Here is a 20,070-nt window from a genome sequence, read left to right on the forward strand (position 1 = left end):
TCCATTCGGAACTTTTCTGGTACATCTTCTCGAGGTTGATAATCTTCTATCCTTTTTCGAAATAGGTTATTAAACTTTACATTTACTTGTGTTTACCTTTATATTTTCTTATTTGGATGTTCATATTGAAACTGAAGATTCTGAGGTAAAGGGTAGGAAAATATTTAGGCAAATCCCTAAAATTGGAGAGCGCAGGACAAAAATGATTTGAATCCCTTCTAAATAGAATGTATAAATTGGTTTTTTTTTTTCAGTTATTGAGGAAAAACCAAAAGGAGTCTAGCGCTTGTAAGCAAATCTGATTTTTCAAAAAAAAAAAAAAATTTAATTTTTTTTAATTCTTTAAAGTCCTATGTAATTATTTCTTAATATTGTAAGCCTGCCTGCTCATATAGGAGATATTTAAACAGGTTGTGGATATCTATAATGAATTTAGATGAGGTTAAAAAAAATAGATTCATTGCACCGATCTACCATAAAATTTGGTTTAATTGTCTAATAATAGATGTATTAATTTTTTTTAAACAAATTCTAAATATCAATAACATCTTCTTAAAATCAAACCTACAATGCAGAGAGGAAACCTGGTTTTGACACAACCATAAGACCATCGCATGCCAAAACTTAGAATTAAAAAAGTTTAAAGTCATAATTTGTATTGTAGAATAGGTATAGATTTGCTCCTGTGATATCTTCCGGCTGTATACCTGTTCTCAACGAAAACATTATGTTTAGTACATCCCTAAACTGTAAAGCTCAGAACAAAAATTAATTTTCACAGCATCGTAAAATTCTGACTTCTTCATTGTGGATACAACCAAAATTTCGTTTCAACGCCGATTAGTCCATTCAAGAACGAAACATGAAAAAATTCTGTAAGTAAAATAAAAAATTCCAGGAGATAATGAAATGAATAAATTAAGTCTCTACTAACCTGGGTGGAAGAAGTTAACATAATAATTTTTTACATTATAAAAAAGGCATTTTCTTTCCCTCGCCCTCTCAGCTCAATTGATGTGTACCTGTTTAGTGCTGCTCACAACACATCAATGGGCAAGTGATTGCAGTGATCAGAAATCAATTAATGGAAAATTAAAAATATAAGTTTCTAGATTCTATTGTGTATTTGTTTTTATCTTCAATTTTCCTAATCACATTTTTTGATATATTATCATAAGTTTCTGGATTCTATTGTGTATGTGTTTTTATTTTAAATTTTCCTAATCACATGCATTTCTTCATATATTATGAGGATTAATGATGAATCAGAAAGCGTGATGATAAAATAAGTACATATAGAATCCAGATTGTAAATATAATAGATTTTGCAAATCTGATATCTATCTAGGAATAACAATTGATAAATGCGTATAAGACCTTTTAAGAAGAAACAATAGATGGACATCGGCATTTAACTACTGCTACAGAATTTTCTAATTCGAGCAAAAAGTATAACTAGTTTGAAGCTTGTCAGTTCCAATCTTGACGCGCTTGTTAATCTGATGAGTGTTTAGCACGAAGGAAATATCAAGTGGCCGGAAAAATACCAAAACGAAATTCTGAATCGGTGAAGCAGCAGAGAAAGGTACATTACAGAGGAGTAAGGCAAAGGCCGTGGGGCAAATGGGCGGCAGAGATCCGTGATCCGAACAAGGCAGCTCGGATATGGCTGGGCACATTCCACACAGCAGAAGATGCAGCTAAAGCCTACGATGACGCTGCCCTAAATTTCAGAGGTAACAAGGCCAAATTGAATTTTCCAGAAGCCAACAAGAAGTTGAGTGCCAGCTCAAATAACGAAGATGTCTTTAATGGAAGGAGGACACAAGACTTGGCCGCAACCTCAACATCAACTGATTCTCCATCCATACTCAACCCTCAAAAGTCAAGGCCAAATATAGCTGAACGCGGGGCTGCTGCTGCTCTCTATTTTCAAAACGACAATTCATCAGCATGTTTGTCTCAGTCTCCCAACCACAGCTCAAAAACTGATGTGCACAAATCTAATAGATTTCTTTCATGTGATGCAATTCAGCAATGTTCCAGCTTTAAAACATCTCCACTGCAATCAGACGAGTTTCATTTTGCTTATTTGCAAAACCATAAAGGTATTGATTATGAAAAATTTAACGGGAAGCATACATTTAGTTCATCAGTATATACAGATTACGCCTCGGGAATAATGGGTAATCAATTGCACCAGAAGCAACAGCAACAGGTGATTGTTCCGCAACATTTACCTCAGCCAGCGTACGTTTTAACACACGAGGAAGAGCAGAATCCTTTTCAGGAATCTGTTTTCCATCAAATACCTATTAATTCTAGCGGTGAATGCTCAGCTTCTCTTACACCTCATAATTTTCACTGCAAAGATCCATGACAGATAGAACAGATGAAACGAATCTCAAGACACAAGTGTACTTCAGTCTCGTTCTGCGGTGAGTGATATTAATGTTTCAAGAAACGAAACAGATGTGGTAAAAATGCACAAAAGATTTTAACTTTTTATTTGTTGGCAAGGTTTGATTCATTAAATTTTGAGGTTGTGCAATAGCAGATATGTTGGATTAAAGTTGGATTTTTAAACTAAAAAGTGTTAAATAGGAAAAGTTGAATTGTGATGTTTAAAGATGGCTTTAAGGAATGAAATGAAGTGTTGAAAATATAATCAGGTGAACTTCTAAGTGTTGGAATCATATTTTCCTTCAATTATAATTTCAAATTTTGATTTTGTATATCAAATTATAAATTGTAAAAATCGAATAATTTCTTTCATATGTCAGGTGTTGTCACAATCATGTTTTATTAAGTTTATACAATATTGTTTGAAATCCTACATTAATCTTTTGACTTCTAAATTTGGTGATCTTGGGACTACTCCTATATTCCTACTTCTCACATTTCTATTCAATGTTCTCACTATTGTACGCAAAAATAACTAGGTGGATAAGAATACAAGTAACTTCTAGTTCTGTTCATGGAATAAATAGTATTTATGCACACACATAGAAAGTGACTGTGGTTTTCAGTAGCTAGATTAGAGAAAGTGAAGCATTGGTCTAGAGCTTCTAAAATGCATGACTATAGCTATACATATATCTTATGTGTTAAATCTTTAATTTGATAAATATAGTTAATCATGAAATTTTATATATTTTTAAAAATAAAAATAATAGCTTATTTTAATATATATAATAGTAATGAATTATGTTTGTGTTTTATATATGAGTTTTTTTAATAATATTTAAACATATGCTAATAAATAGTTGATGGATGTAAATACTTATCAAGCATTAGTTATATCAAATATATTGTTTAGTTTTAAGGTCTAAATCCACTATAGGAAAAACAAGAGCTCTATTCTAGCTTTAGTCCCTATCTTTTCTAACTAGTGGGAAGAAAATTTTGACTAAACAAAGATTATTAGACACATGACTTGAATTCGTAACAGGTCATATTTGGTTGGGCAAGAGTAGCTCCTTCATTTGGAATGTTAAATGGAAATCATATTGATGATGATATAGTCTAATTTCTCTATTGGAAGCTATCTATTATCTAAGTAGATTGATTTCTTTTTTGTTGTTCACAACTTCTATAGTGTTGACTTTGTATTCATTCTCAGTGTTAATAGAAGGTAAATTAAAATTAATATAAATATAATAATTTTGCTTCTTAGTATTCTTGTTCTTGTAAGTCATGTGAACCATTTAAATATTTGAAGTATCACTCTATATATTAAAAGGCATTATGCACAATTTGAATATAAATAACCATTCATCAAATACAAGTAGATAAAAATTAAGTTCAGTTGAGTAAGTTAATTGACAGTAGATGGACAATACTTTTGTTGTTTTTATATAGCATATCATGTTTAGATTTATTTAAAAATAATTATTTATAAAAGAAGGGAGAAAACCATTATGTGATGGTATATGTGAAATGGACAGTACAAGAACCATACAAATAGTTACAAAAGAGAATTATAAATATTTGCGCAAAATTATTAGGTAAATTGAATCTAGAGTATAAGACTACTCTATTTAACTACAAGTCAAGGTGTTAAAGAAAACTAATATAATTGGTAGACCTAAAAAAATTGTAACTTCATAGCTAGATTTCATATGTGTTATATAAAATAGACCAGACAACAATTTTCATCCAAGAGAATTGTCCAACATGTAGAAACTGCAAGTACCAATCAATGCCAAAGAATTTATGAAAACAAAGAGAGCTTCAAAAATATGATAAAACCTTCTAACTCAAAATCTCTACAAACTACCCAAGCTAATCAGACTGATCTTATAAATAAAAATAAAACCATCAAGAAAACATAGATCAATTATATGTGAATTTCAATACTTAACAGCCCATGCCATTCTTCAGCTTGAAAAGCAAGCTTTTGTGATAGTATAGGAAAGTCAACAATAAAAAATGAAAAATGTATCCCACACTAATGCATAGTTTTTGAAAACTAATTACACATGTGAAAAAAATTGTTGATAACATTAAGAAATTCTATACCTATCCCAAACCTTCTTCTTTTAAACCCTACAGGTTCCTCAGTGTATCGAGAGACTGGCTCAGGCTGGTACTAAGATATGGGTTCATATAGTGGAAACTACCACTAATATCGAAGCTATTGAAATTTTTTGGCTTGTAGTGATTTCAATTTTTATTTTAAGTTTTCTTTCTATATTCTTATAAAAGATTTGGGTTTTTCCAAATACTTTGATCTGTTACACATGAATTCTGCTTGTAGATTTGCATGAATTTTTCTTAGACAAGGAATAGAACAATCATTGATTACATTCACACTTGATATAAATGCATTAGAGGCATCAAGGGAGAACAAATAGATTGCAAAGATAAATAATTGAAATGTTTAATATTTCTCACCAAAATAGAAGGCACTACTAAAGTAGTCACTATTTTTTAGTTTAGGGTTCCATTGGTAGAAGACGGTATTAAATGTTCGTAAGGAATATAATGTTCGAAGATTGTTTGACTTTTATAGTTGTCAAATATAGAATCCCAAGCCTATGGAAACTTAGTTTTAAAACCCTCATCACAAATCTAGCTACACCCATAAAGCTCCAAAACCATACAATTCAATCTAGGTTCTTCCCAGAACATAATCCATGCATTTGCCTGATTGTTGATGTATTCGATGCTAATTTACCTAATGAAGGAGAGAGGTTCTTTCCCATCCAATTGCCACCAAACTAAAAAAACCTAGAGGTATTTAACATAAGATTTATGTCTATAATCTACAAAAATTTGAAAGAATGTGGCAGAATCCAAACCAAGTAAAGTGCGACAAGGTAAATAAGACAATTGTTTGCACATAGAAATACAAGTAGAAAACTATGAAAATCAAGGACAACACTTTTGAAATAAAAAGACTTCAACCTAACATTTTATGGGCACCATTAATCTTGGGGAAAAATGAACCAAAACATAAGAATTGGAGATAAAAACACAAGTCTAGTCTCAAATTTACCTTAGGTTGTAAAATCATTTTCTTTAGATGATCAAGTAGAAATTAGGTCTTCTAACCTGCCTAAGAAAGTTTTATTAGAATGAGAAAGCAAATTCAGTTGAAAAGATTTGTAAGGAAAATATTTCATTATTTTAATAGAGAAGGAAAATTTAGTTTAGAGAATATCATTAATAGAAAAAATAATCAGACCTAGCTTCTTCAACTTCTCCAACTTTAAGAAAAATCTATTTTATGCACCATATTTCTCATTCTTTTTAGAGAAAAATAATTTTCTCTACATAACCACAGTTAGAAGTGGATAGGTGCATAAAATGGAAATAGAGGTGTAATTCAATAAGATATGCCAGTTGTTCTTACAATAAATTTTGGAGAATTCTTACTAATTAAAACAAAAAGACTCCACATAAAAGAGCTTCACCCAATAAGAAAGCCACTAATTGAAATTAATATTTCAGTGAAAATACTACACTATGCAAGAACTTTATTTTTAGACATAAATAACTACTCAGCACTTCTTTCGAGAATCTAACGAATATAAAAGAGTGTAGTGAAAACTATAGTCTCTTTCCTTAAAGGTACAAACTAATAATATCAAGTCCAGAGACACGAAGATAGATAACAAGAAGTGACACCTAAAGTACATAACTAAAACTAGCAATAACTAACTATTAAGTAAAAAAAATAGCTAATTAGGCTAGGAGATAAAAACAAAAACCTATCCAATGCCAACGTCAATGAAGCTAAAAACATAGACCAAGGTACCCAAAAACCACCATCTAGCAGCAAGGAATCAGCAGAACCATGGTGCACCATCCACTGAGCACCAAACCATCCACATCGAACCATCAAACACCACCCACCTAAAATTAGCAACATCAGAAACCAAACACCAAGGACCTAGCACACACCAACCAAAAGAAAAAGTGGAAGGCCAACCAACTACCTTTGCAACTCCTTGAGTTGTTCCACAAAAGATAACTTTGAAAGATGGACAAGTATAGTCTCAATTATCCCCTAGGAGGTCACCGCATTACCTTCCACTTTTCTTGAGGTCTCCTCCATCCTCTTTTCCATCCTTACCTTCCACTTTTCTTGAGGTCTTCTCCTCCCTCTTTGCCATCCTTTCTGCAATCTGAAGTTTTAGGCCACCAATTTTGGTCTCTATCTTTCCCTAAGAAAAATTAATGTGGGTTATCAGATTTTTAATTTTCTTCCCAAGCTGGTCTTGACCTTTCTTCATTGTCATAAGAGCCTTCTATATTTCAACTTTTTCTTCCTCCAAGAACAACATGTGTTGGAATTAAAGATAGAGTAACTCAGAGTGGGGGTGAATCAGTTCCTCACAAAAATTAATCCATAGATCCCTTAAATGTCTTAAAGATCTAGTTACTGCTGATACTAGGTAAACATAAAAAAAATGTTGTAACTCGGTAAATTAAACTGTTACTTATCTTCAAGCAAACATGCATGCAATTGAAAAAAAAATGAACACAAGAGACACCAGATTTAATGTGGAAACCCAATATGGGAAAAACCACCAAGTAACTAGCTACCATTTTTTCACTCTTCTGAAATGAGCCCTGTTAGGAGCCAACCTTGTTGAAGGTTACAATACACACTGTTAGGTGTGACCTTGTTAGAGGATTTAATCACCCTATTAGGAGTGGGCTTGTTAGAGGTCTTTTAGAACAATTCAACTGAACAGTCACCTTGTTAGAGGATTTACAAAATGGTTATTAAACCAACTCTGTTAAGAGATTTGAAATCACTGCTACAATTGTTAGAAAGCAACAATGAATTGACCTGAACAAGATGCAAATGAATTTGGTAACTAGAGGTCTCTGTTCTGCATCATTAGATCCTCCTTGATCAAATATGGCTTTGCTACTCCTCAATGATCTCTGATCATCCTTCAAATTTGCTTTCACAATAATTAGTCCTCATATCACATCAATTCTACTCCCACACTTGGAATTCGCAATTTGACCTCTTATTTATACCATTTAGATTATCAAGTCAGCTCATTCTCACATTACATTCACCAATAATCCATACATCAGTCGGCTACAAATATTACTTTAAACAAATAAACGTTATTTCACAAATCAATGAAATCCTTCATTGGCCAACCCTACTCGGTAAATACTGCTTCCAGAAATAATTTCTTGAGTTAACCGTCTTGACTCAATTAACATTGCAACATCTACAAAATCCTTTGGCTACCGAATTGACTTGATAAGAACTAAATTCCTTCTCTATGCATGAGAGCTCGATAAGAACTGCTTCTACCATAATTCCCTTTGATGACCGAGTGAGCTCTGTAATAACTAAATTTCCTTGATTAATTTTGAAAGCTTGATAACAACTGTCTACTTAGTAGACACTGTAAACCTTCTGAGCTCGATAGATTCTATCTTTTGCCTTGTTAACCATCTGAGCTCAATAGATTCTGTTCTTTGCCTTGTTGACCATCTAAGCTCGGTAGGCTCTATTCTTTGCCTTGCTGACCATCTGAGCTCAGTAGACTTTGTTCTTTGCCTTGTTGACCATCTAATCTTGGTAGACTCTGTCTGATGACTGATATGACATTTGTGTGACGTCAAAGATAACACCCAATTGAAAAATTGTATCAACAACATGTTCCAAAAATCCACCACTTGCAATTGTGTCCACCCACTTCCTAGCACACTTCATCCCTACAACTTGAAGTCTAGTCTACTAATTCTCACTCTGCCTCCTCTATGGCTTCCAACCTATTTATTCTACAGGCAATATGCATCTTGAAGAGAATCCATCGACCTAGAGATTAAAGCCTATTGTAGCATTAATCTTTATCAATCAAGTGGAGAGCAAGGGTTTCCAAATTCACAAAGCCATGCTTATTTTTATGAATAGGGCCTAAAGAGTGTTCTTAAGAAACTTGAGGGTCACCATGATATCTCAAATCAATCACTGGGGAGGGAGGGTACATTGTGAAGGCTAGGGAGAGGCAAGTGAGAAAATTAGTATAATTTTGCATGTAGTCAAACTCTATGGCCAAGGAAGAGCCCTTTTAAGAATCCTCAAAGACCTCCACAATTTCTTCATTAGTATAAAAGGGGTCATCTTTCTTATTTTTTGCTATATCAGAGGAAGAATTTTGACAATCAACCCAATCTTGGGGATGTCTGGGAGATCAAATCACTATGATACTCATAGATTCTATATAGGAGCCCTTGGTGTTTAGAAAGAGAACTCTTAGTCTTACATTTTTCTATAATTTTAAAGGAACACAGTTTTTTTCTTCTATTTTAATGCATTCCTTATGATTTATAGTTGATCTATATTCAAATTATGAAAAAGTTAAAGTACACTATTTGTTGTAAATTTGGTAGTTTCACTTTTTTACTCAATATTGTTAAATAGTTTTGGTCCTTCATGATGACTTAGTTTGACGAGCCTTATCATTTTATCCTCAATATCTTATGTTATATTTCGTTTAAGACTTTCTTACTTTAATGTGTGTGTGAATTAATTGAAAACATCTCTTCAATTTTATCTTTTGAAATTTAGCTATGTGTTTTGTTAAATGATTTATTTTTTCAAATGCTTAAATTAATACAAACTCTTATCATTTTATTTCAAAGAGTATTATATCCTTTTTAGTTTCAATGTAATGCATAGATCTGGAATTCATGACACAATTCATTTCATTTTAAGAATCATCATAGCTTAATGGATATCGAATCTTACTATAAAAGTTGTATCACTTTGACTAAATATAACTTTACTATAAATAGCTATAACTACAATAAATTGAATTGTCAATACTTTTAAAAATGGTTTACATGTTAATTTGATATAATCAATTGAGTACTCATTATATACCTCATTATATTTAATATTTTAAAACTTATTGTTCCAAAAACAAATTAAATAAATCATATTGTCTAACTCATTGATAAAAACCTTATTTACATTAATTCTTGCATAGTTTAGGTCCATTAATCACCAAACATGCTTATATTATAAAATAAAACATCAGTTTGAATACACCAACATCTACTTAAAATTAGAAAATCACAATTTCATATCCTTCAATAATGCTTCACATCCTACTATAAAATAATCTATTTAAATCTACATATAATACTTTTATTTATTGTTAATCTTTACAAATATTGAATGAGTCTTAAAGCCTTTATGGTTGGTTTTCCTATTATTGTAGTTTGTACATTTTTCATGGTTCAAATGATCAATTCTACAAAGCTAGGCCAAATATCAAATTGCAACATTCCCATAAATTCACTTCAATAAATTTTTTATTTCATTATAAATCTAAATTATAAGTTTTCTACATATAAAATATTTAATTCCTTTACTATTATTAAACAAGTGAATAAATGATATTTACTTGGAAAATATTTATAACTAGTTATTAGTAAAATACGACATTATTGTAAAATATAAATTAAAATTGCTAGTGGGTATTAATTTCTCCACCAACCTATGGTTCCTCCACCCTCTACAACCCACACTTTGTGGTTAATAGTAGACAAGCAGCTGCACATAGCCGCCTAGAGCCATTTGACCTATAGCCTCCAACTACTATAGCTACCCATATTCAATACAAAATGTTAATATATTATTATTATATATTTTAATATTTTCTTGACATCTGACTCTAGCCATCCCAATATACTATTATAGTAATATTGTAATCTATAAATTGAATGTATAGGAAATAGAATGGCAGAGTCCATTTTGGGTTTCTCATATCTCTTATGGTTTCTCCCTTGGTTTCTCTTTCCACTACTTTTTCTTTGTTATGTTATATTGTGATTTTCATCATGGTATCAGAGCTAATGGGAGATGATCTTGGAGATCATGGAGAGGTCGATGAGTTTGAGAATTGGTGAAGGGTGCCCAGAGCCAATGGTAACCTGATCTTGATATATTTTTTGGCAAATGAAAAGTTTCAGCCATTGAGTATTTTGTCATTAAGGTTGTGGCATCATAGCCCAGTAGGCAATGGTATTTGAAGTTATCTTCTACAAGAACAAAGAGAAGAAATCAGAGCCAATGTTAAAGACCAGAAGATCTGATAGAACATGTGAAAAGAAGGAATTTGAGGTGGTAGATGGAAATTTATTTTGCTACTACTAAAAGGGTTTTATTATGTGTTTGTGTTCGAAGTATTTTTATGAAGTTTAGTGTTTCTATTTTTTGTATTAATGATATATATGAAAGTTAGCATTGTTTGTAGTGGATTTCATCATAGAAGTGCAATTATGCAAGAAGATGTGCTTGAGGAAGTTCACAGTGGAAGCTATAGATTGAATTTGCGAAAGTTTTCTATGTATTTTGGGAACATTTGTTAAGTGTGATTTGCTTTTGTTGAAGGAAAATTTAGACATTGTATTGTACCTAAGTTGTTGTAAGGGGTGCATTATCAATCGTATCCAACACCCTAGAGCTTGGTTTGACATATTGATGAACCATGTACTGGAAAAGGATTCCTATAGAACTAGTGAGTATAGCAGTTGGGTACCCATTTATCTTAATAGATGGATTTCTTTTTATATGGACCCAATAATTAGTTTGATGCAAGCTAAGGAGAAAAGCCAAAGTAATGATAGTTTTTCCATCATGTGAGTTTTCCGTAATCTAAAACCATTTGTCATGTTTCCACATGATGTGAGTTAGTGGTAATCTGAAACTATTTTGTGTTGTTTGGTGGTTTGTAGTCACCATTCTTATGTGAGGTTTGTGGTTAGCCAAAACCATTCAAATGAATTTTTTTTGGTCAGGTAGAAACCATTTGTATTACATTGTTAGGGGTAAGCTGTAAAACCCAAAGTGATTATGACGAGGGAAAACAATGCAGTAGCATTAGTGGAAGAAATTAAGGGGGAGTGTTGACAGGTATTGATTTCTCCACCAGCCCGTTATTCCTCTACTGTCCGCAGCCCACACTTCGCTATTAATAGTAGACAAGCAGCCACACATAGCCGCCCAAAGTCATTTGACCTCCATCCTCCAACTCATGTAGCCACCCATATTCAATGCAAAATTTTAATATATTAATATTATACATTTTAATATTGTGTGGACAGCCAACTCTAGCCATCCTAACATACTATTATAGTAATGTTGTAATCTATAAGTTGCATGTATTGGGAATAGAATGGCAGAGCCCATTTTAGATTTCTCATATCTTCTACTGTTTCTTCTACTTATTCAGTGTTGTATTATATTTTTCATAAAAAATTAATAAATGAAATCATTACGAAATTCGAGTGAAAAAAATAAACCATTAAGATTGACAAATAGAAAAATAGAAAAAAAAACAAGACACCCCATGTATGCTGCTGGCTTTTAATTATTGTGTCACAGTTATAAACAGCGATGATTTATGATTGTCATTAGAAGTAATTCAACACGGAGAGCAGTTTACGCTTAGGCTGACAAATTAATGGTAACAGAGAATACCATTGAACAAACGTTTGGTGTGCTCTCGAAGGTATACGTGAAGTCCGTGTCTGGCGCCTTCCAAAGTAACCTCCGCCGGTAATAAAATATTCCTATTTCCTCTAAGATGCAAGGCCATAGATAGGCCATTGTTTCGAGGGTTGATATTCATAGAATTTCGTTGCATTTTATACAAATTATTACTTAGTGCGGGTTATCTGGTATGAAGCAAAACTTTGCGTCAGTCAAAGAATTTCAGCCGACATTTTCTGTGGACTTCCAATTCCATCCCTAATTCTTTATAATTTATCCCCAGTTTTTAGGTAGACGTTGACAAAAGCACTTCTTTTACGCGTCAACAGCTTCCCATACTTCAGAAGATCTGATATGAAAAATTATATGGTGTAAAGATCAAACCTGGTATGCGGAAACCCTTTACTAGTTCAGCTGCATATAGCAAAGTGGCGAGCCAAAAAGATGAGTATTGTCAGGGTTCGAATCCAGAATGGTTCGATATTAAAACTACTCCTTTCTCCTCCTCCGCCATTGCTCGCTCTAGAAATGCTACTTTGGCCATGGTATCTGCCCTCTCCCTTGTAGACGCTGGAGCTCCTAATCTTCCCATTCAAAATATTGCAGATCTACTGCTCTCTACAACGAACACACACACAGATGATCAGGAGCGCTACGTGGCGGGTTCCGCAAAACCCTTCAGCGGGGACACAGAAACTTCTATTCAATACTTCCCTGGTACATCGCCTCAAGGTTAATTTACTTTTGAGTAACTTGTTCTTTCCTTTAATTTTTTTGAGAACTTGTTTTCTGGGTTTTCATAATGCAACGAAGGATTGAGGGAAAACTGTCAATTTTTTTAGACAACCCCCTAAAATAGGATACAGACGGTAGAAAATTATTCCAATCACCGATGAATAGATCGTAAAACTGATTTCCGGTGCTTCTTCATTGCCAAATTCACAACGCCGCAAAAATAAACACTACATATGATAGTGTTCTGTAGTGTTGTTGCATTTAAGCGACGACTACTTGATTCCTAATTCTGTAAGTCCGCCTACTGATAGAAGAACAAAGTTAAAGGGTTATGGAAATTAGACAAAATATTACAACAGACCTAGCGGATGACGGCTTTGAAAATGAGACTGTTCGGATACAATCGACGTTCAAATTTGTGATTTTCATTAATGAAAAAATACAACTATATCAATTCGCTTTCAGTAAAAACTAATACGAACGAAAAGAGTTGTCTGTTATACTTAATGCTAATGATCAACGGAAATACACATTCAGATCTTCGTAAAATTTTCTACAAACATTTTCATTTTGCATACATTGATTTAGAAATCTCTCCTAACAAAATCATATCAACACGGGTAAGTCGGTTTTTAAACTAGACACGGATAAATTCTTTAATGGTTGTTTAAAAGCCTGTAGTTAGTAAAGGGAGTTTGTACTAACCTGGTAGGAAGAGGAAAACAATACTCTTCAACTTAAGATTTTCAATTTTGAATACAATGCAAATATTGTTAAACTCTCCTTAAAAAAATTACATCAACGATATATTCATTCCTTCAACTAAATAATGAATAAATTTGGAAGTCTTTATGAGTTGAACAAAAAATAATGAAAATAAGTTTGTACTAACCTGTTAGGGAGAGGATAACAGAAAAATCTTCATTCTGTCGACCACTCAGCTCAATGGAAATGTACCCAAGATCTAATTATTCTGGAGAAGGGTTACTGAGTCAGTGATTGCAGTGATTAAAAATCAATTTGTCAGAAATGAGGGAAAATACTCAGCTCAAAATATACGTAAGAGAAAAGAATTGATGAATGATCGTTTCCATTTGACAGTTTTAAAAGAGGAAACAATGATGCTCATTACATCAAATTAATTACAGCAAGAGAATTTTTTTAAGAGGAAACAATGATGCTCATCACATCAAATTAATTACCGCAAGAGAATTTTTTTAATTGAACAAGAAATTTAACTAATTACCTCTTCGTGGCTTATACTAATGCCGCGCTGTTATTTTGTGGCTGTTTCATGCAATTCAGGAAAGAAAGAGGAGCAGAGTTTTCATAGATCATTACAAATAAAAAATGATTCTCTTGCGCAAGTAAGAAAACAAAAATCTCAAGGAATGAAAGAGCAGGCAAAGGTCCACTACAGAGGAGTAAGGCAAAGGCCGTGGGGCAAATGGGCGGCGGAGATCCACGATCCGAACAAGGCAGCTCGGATATGGCTGGGCACATTCCACACAGCAGAAGATGCAGCCAAAGCCTACGATTATGCTGCCTTAAATTTCAAAGGAAGGAAGGCGAAATTGAACTTTCCAGAAACCGCCTCTCTCACTTTCCACGAAACCGACAACAACCAGTTTCGTGTGAAATCAAGTAATCATGAGGATGCTTTCAAAAGAAGCAAGATAAAAGATCCTGCCGTAGCCTCATCATCCAGTGTTTCTCCATTCACACTGAATCCTCAAACGTCAAAACCGACTAATTCATGTGGCTTTCTTCGACGCGGCTATTCGTCAATATGTTTGGCTGAGTCTCCTGAGAACGGTTCAAGAATATTGGATGTGAACAAAGCTAACAACGTTCTTTTAAATGATGCAATTCAATTGCAGCGACGAGACCAACATTATGTTTCTTATTTAAACAGCAATGAAGGACAATATTACGGGAGTCTTGCTTTGAATCCATCAGTATATTCTGATCGGGCCTCAGCAATGCTAAATAATCAACAGTATCAGGAGCGACGCCATCATATGATCGTTCCTCAAGATTTACCTCATCCGTCATACACTCTGAAGCAGGGAGAGAAGAATCTTCTGCAAGAAACTGGAGTCCATCGAATATATATTCAATCTATGTGGGAAGACTTTCAGTGCAAAAATTCATGATGCAACAGCATGAAAGGAAGTTCAACTTGTAAGTATGGGTAAATTGTTTTCAATTAGTTTCTGAATTCACATTCTTCAAATATATCTACTTAGTACTTTATGTTTTTGTAAGTTATTCATGGAATTCTAAGGAGTAAGAAATTTTTAAGAGAAGTACCTCTGTTTAACTTAGTAGGATGGAAAGAAGGATTGTCTGTTCTAGGATTTGTTAAATAAATGACTGTAGCAATACATCTTGTTTTAAATAAATTGTTATTATTTATTTTAAATTGAGACTTCTTTTAATTTTAAAAAATAATTTTTTATTAATATATCTATGACATTATGAATAGTGAGGTATGCATGTATAAGATGTTTAATTAGTTTTTTAAACAATTTATCTATTTAAATTTAGGCAAAAGCCTACAATGCAATGGTAATTTGTGAGCTTCTCATGTGAGGGGTCTTGGGTTCTAATCTACCTTTGCTTAACATATAATAATAATTAATTTCAACAAATAATAATAATTTTTAAAATATATCTATTTAATCTATATAACGTATGATAATTAGATGAAATGAAGACTAAAATAGTAATTGTTGGATAATTCTATTAGTTTTAAAGTGATCACACATTTTTATGCTATACAATTTATAATATTATTTAACATCAAAATAGTATGAAACTATTAAGTTTATTGGACATCATATTATTTAAAATCAGATACAAAACTATTTCAATTTCTTTTTTTGATGGATTTCTTAAGCTGAAATATATTTGGAGTATATTTGTATCCAAGACCTATGTGACAATAGGTCATTCATTAAGAATTTAAAGGTTTTATGTTATTGAATGTATTAAACTAAATAAGTAATATTTATATTGCACCTTAGATTTAGAAAGGTGTTTTGCACTTACTAAACATTGGTTTGTGTCTTTTCTTCCATTCAAAGTATGAGTTTCATATTTGAAATAAAATAGTAATTTGTTAAATCTTTTATTTAAAAGAGTGTAATTCTTAAAACTATAACATGTATAATATATAATAATATAGTTCTTTTAAAGCAACTTTTAGGGACAAGAAAAAAAATATAGATTATAATTATATAATGTATTTTTTTTTGAATTATTAGATAGCAAGAAATAAAGATGGGGGGTTGACCCCAAGTAACAAAAAGGCTGAAGAATCAACTGGAGGTAACCTCCCAATTATCTACCTTATACCATCTTTAAACTTCAAAAAAAAAAAACGTCCATAGCATAATTGATGGTACTATCAGTCCTTAATCTAATATGCATAATACATGTAAAATAAACCAGTAACTCATAAACAAAATGCTGCTATTACTTGACATAAACATAAATACTAAACCCCCATGGAGTACCAAGTTCATACAAATGAGCATAAAAACCTCAGAGAAAAAACACTAGAAGCAAGGCTTGCTGCCCTCTTCTTGCCCTTCCTTGTCCTCCTTCTTTTTCTTAGGAAAATCCTTGTCTACAACCTCCCCCTCTACTTAACCAATTTGTCCAAGATGGGCTTTAGCTAGTTCTTTGTGACAAACCCATAGATGGATTGAGTGGTCTAAGTAACTTTTTCCTAGGCCTTCTCCTCCTTATTAACTTGTAAGAAGTATAAGGTTGTGGCTATGGAGTGCATGACCTTGGCTATACCAATTTGATTGTCAACCAAGTCCTTCATAGACTGCTCTAGCCTTTCCAATCTTGCTTTATTGTGACTAAGCTTCCCTTTCTTCCTAGTATCTTTGTTAGTTTCTTTCCTAGGGGAAGTGATATCATCTCCCCTAATCCTAGCTATGTTAGCCTCTAGGGTGTTAGAGATATGGGAAGGGCTAAGATGGTTGGGGGCTGGCTTGTTGACCTAAGGTAATCTCTTCTTTCTTGCAGGTTTGACATCACTATTGGAAGATTTATAGGATGAATCATGCTTTGGTGGGGGGGGGGGGGGGGGGGGCCTTAAATTTTTCTAGCTGGAGACATTTAATGGTTCTCTTGGTGCTTTGTGAACCCTTCCTAATATCCAAATATGACTCTATGAGGTTGGATTTGACCTCCAGGTCTATTTTGGCTTTCGAGCCAAGCATTTTCTTGAACTTCTTGTGGCTAGGGGTAGGGCCTAGGTCCAAGGAGACTTGAGGGGTGATAGAGGCCAGAGGGTTAACCAAAAGAGGTGGGTTTTGGGCTAGGTTCTAGATATACAATTTTTTCATAAGCCCCTGATGGATAATGTAGAAATTTTTACTTTCCTCAAGTTTCCTCTTGGCCTTATAAATACAATCTTCTAGTGAATGCAACAACAAAAATAGGAAGGAAATGTGGTCAAGATTTCTAAAGTGATTCAAAATAGGGAAGTAGTAATAATAGATTACCTAAAAGCAGTCCTCCAGGATGATATACTACATGATTGCATAGCAGATGATATTCCAAGGCTTAGGAAGGGCTTCTTGTGAAAACCCTATGCGCATTCGAATCAATTCTTCCTTGAGTTTGAAAAGTTTTTGCAAACTAGCTTCATCATTGACCTTAGCCTATCTCCATCATTTCTTTCCTTCCATAGTAAATTATCTGACCCTTGTAATGGTTTCCTTATAGATCTCAAATCTCATACCATTGTGCTTCACCTTTCTATCTTTCCAAGTCTTGAAGAACTGCATTGAGACAATCTCATCATACTTCCATGTATTTATTGTATTTAAGTATATTAGATAGTTTGGACACAAAATGTTGAAAAATAAAGAAAAAAAAGTGTTTAAACCTAGTCTAATTATATTATTTCTTAAGAAAATAAGAGAAATGCCTAATATATGATATAGTATTTAATTATTCAATGAGAATGAAAGATCATACATTTAATTGAAAGTAATAATTTTTGCAACCACATATTATTGTATCAATGCCTCTTGCTACCAGAAATAGTTATAGTTTTTACATAAATCTGAATTAATAAATGAAGTGTATATATAAGTGTGTATGGATCTCTCTCTATATGTATATGCATGTGCATATATGTATGTATGTATGTATGTATGCGTACATACATACATACATACATACATACATATATATACATATATATTATTATACACACACACACACACACACATATATATATATACATATATATACATATATACATATATATACATATATATATATATACATATACATGTATATGTATATACATATACATGTATATGTATATACATATACATGTATATATATATATATACATATATATACATGTACATGTATATATATATACATGTATATATACATATATATGTATATATACATGTGCATGTATATATATATATACATATATATATACATATATATGTATATATACATATACATGTATGTATATATACATATACATATATATGTATATATATATGTATATATATGTATATACATGTACATATACATATACATATATATGTATATATACATATACATATATATGTATATATACATATACAGATAGAGAGAGAGAGAGAGAAGCGGGGGGTGGGGGGTATGTATAGTTGGAAGTCACATCTACAATATTGCAAAGTCAATGGAAACTATAATTTAAAGGGAAAAGTTTGACTTTTTTTTAGTAACACCATTTTGAATAAGAAAAATTCCTATATCACAAAATCAACATATTGGAAGGTACAACGTCAAAATTATATCAATACATGCAATTACAATTGAAAATATTTAGATAATTATTCATATCTTATATTAAAAAGACAATGTATATTGGTAGGTCGAGTGATTCACAATATCCTCTAATGGATGAGTTTTAACATTTCTTAATACATCTTAACACCATGCATAATTATCATAAGAAAAGGGTTTACATAGATGGAATTAAAGGATGTAAGATGTTGAGCCCTACATAAACATATGAGAACTAAAAGAGATCCAATAGTAGGAACAATGACCCTCATTCTTACTTCTTATTTTTAAAATATCCACACATTCTTGTACTAAATTCATTGTGACATCATCCAATTATAAGAAATATGTGAGATTTAAGATACTTTAAAAATAACTTAGATGTCATTTAAGTTAAAGTTTTGAAAGAGGGTCGTATCATATGTTAGCCTTCATGAATATAATTAGATAGAAGAAAAGTATAACCTATATCAAAGGGTTCCTTCTATTTTTTTCTGAGCCATGGTGTTTATTCATTAAAGACAAATCCTGAATCAATTAATTTCAAATTTTGAGAAAAATTCAAAATAAATATTGAGCATTTGAAGACAAAAATTAAATATGTATTTCTAAGAGACTATTTAGATACATGAGATTTATTTTTTAATATTGATTTTCATGTTTGATGAAAAGTTAACATTATGAGTTGGTATTCTGATTCTATTTGAATGATTCATAATAATTTATAGAGCATATCTAATTTCATTGATGGAGTGAAATTTTCACATCTTTTTTATAAAAGAGTTTACAAATAACTTCCCATATTTGGTATTGCACATAATAATGCAAATGTATTTAATTATTTTCAATTATGTATACTACAATATGTAGTTATATCTTTTAAATCTTAATTTTTTCACTCTATAATCAGGACATATTGATCTTCTAAGTTGTGGATTTTCAAATCATAATGATTGTTTCTAGAAATAACTTATAATTTTGGTAATAATGGTAATAGTAGACCTTCTAGAAATTAATCTTGGTAGCATTAATGATTGACGAGGGGTAAATATAAAAAATATTTTAGATTATTTCAAGACCATGAATGTAGGTTCATAGAGATCACCATGAAATACAAGGTCTTGATGTAAATCATGATGCTACTTAGTGGGTCTTAAGATAAAAACAATTTCTTATGCACTTTGACTTGTCTAACAATAAAAGTGTTAATAAATTGGAGACTAGTAACTTACATAGGTATTGAGAGCACAATGGTTAAGAGAATTCTCAAGCTTAAGACGATAGTGAAGCAAATAATTGAGAAGATAAAACATAGTGAGTAATAGATTATGGAAGTTATGGTAAGGCAATTTAATATTGACTGGCTAGAATGATTAAATTTGGTGGTAATACAAATTAATGAACAAGGTAGTTGCATGAAGGATTGTTATAAGTAAATCTAAGATTGTCCTATGATGTTATTTTGTTATAAATAAATAGTAGGTGCAATGAGTTCTTAGATATGAGAGGAAAAGTGTCTAAGATTAGAAGTG

The 20,070-nt window shown here is 32.0% G+C and overlaps 1 protein-coding gene and 1 long non-coding RNA gene across 3 annotated transcripts; one reads left to right on the top strand and one right to left on the bottom strand.

The window, feature by feature from the left end:
• Positions 1-471: 471 nt before the first annotated feature.
• LOC149539107 (uncharacterized) lies at positions 472-14,100 on the bottom strand. 2 transcript variants are annotated; one of them, XR_016355877.1, is made up of 4 exons: positions 13,965-14,100; positions 13,611-13,691; positions 935-1,032; positions 472-707 (listed from the first exon to the last, which is right to left on the bottom strand). It is a non-coding gene; the product is annotated as an uncharacterized LOC149539107 (long non-coding RNA). The 2 variants fall into 2 exon arrangements; XR_016355876.1 differs by lacking the exons at positions 13,611-13,691; positions 13,965-14,100 and adding an exon at positions 11,972-12,137.
• Positions 12,319-14,906, top strand: LOC149539108 (uncharacterized). Its single transcript, XM_089799106.1, has 2 exons — positions 12,319-12,715; positions 14,024-14,906. The coding sequence occupies exons 1-2, from the start codon at positions 12,373-12,375 to the stop codon at positions 14,872-14,874; spliced, it is 1,194 nt and encodes a 397-aa protein (XP_089655232.1). The 5' UTR covers positions 12,319-12,372; the 3' UTR covers positions 14,875-14,906.
• Positions 14,907-20,070: the final 5,164 nt, after the last annotated feature.

This window comes from Cupressus sempervirens, chromosome 9 (genome assembly GCF_028749045.1).
Source record: "Cupressus sempervirens isolate cs-2001-9-10 chromosome 9, ASM2874904v1, whole genome shotgun sequence".
Taxonomy (NCBI): Eukaryota; Viridiplantae; Streptophyta; class Pinopsida; order Cupressales; family Cupressaceae; genus Cupressus; species Cupressus sempervirens.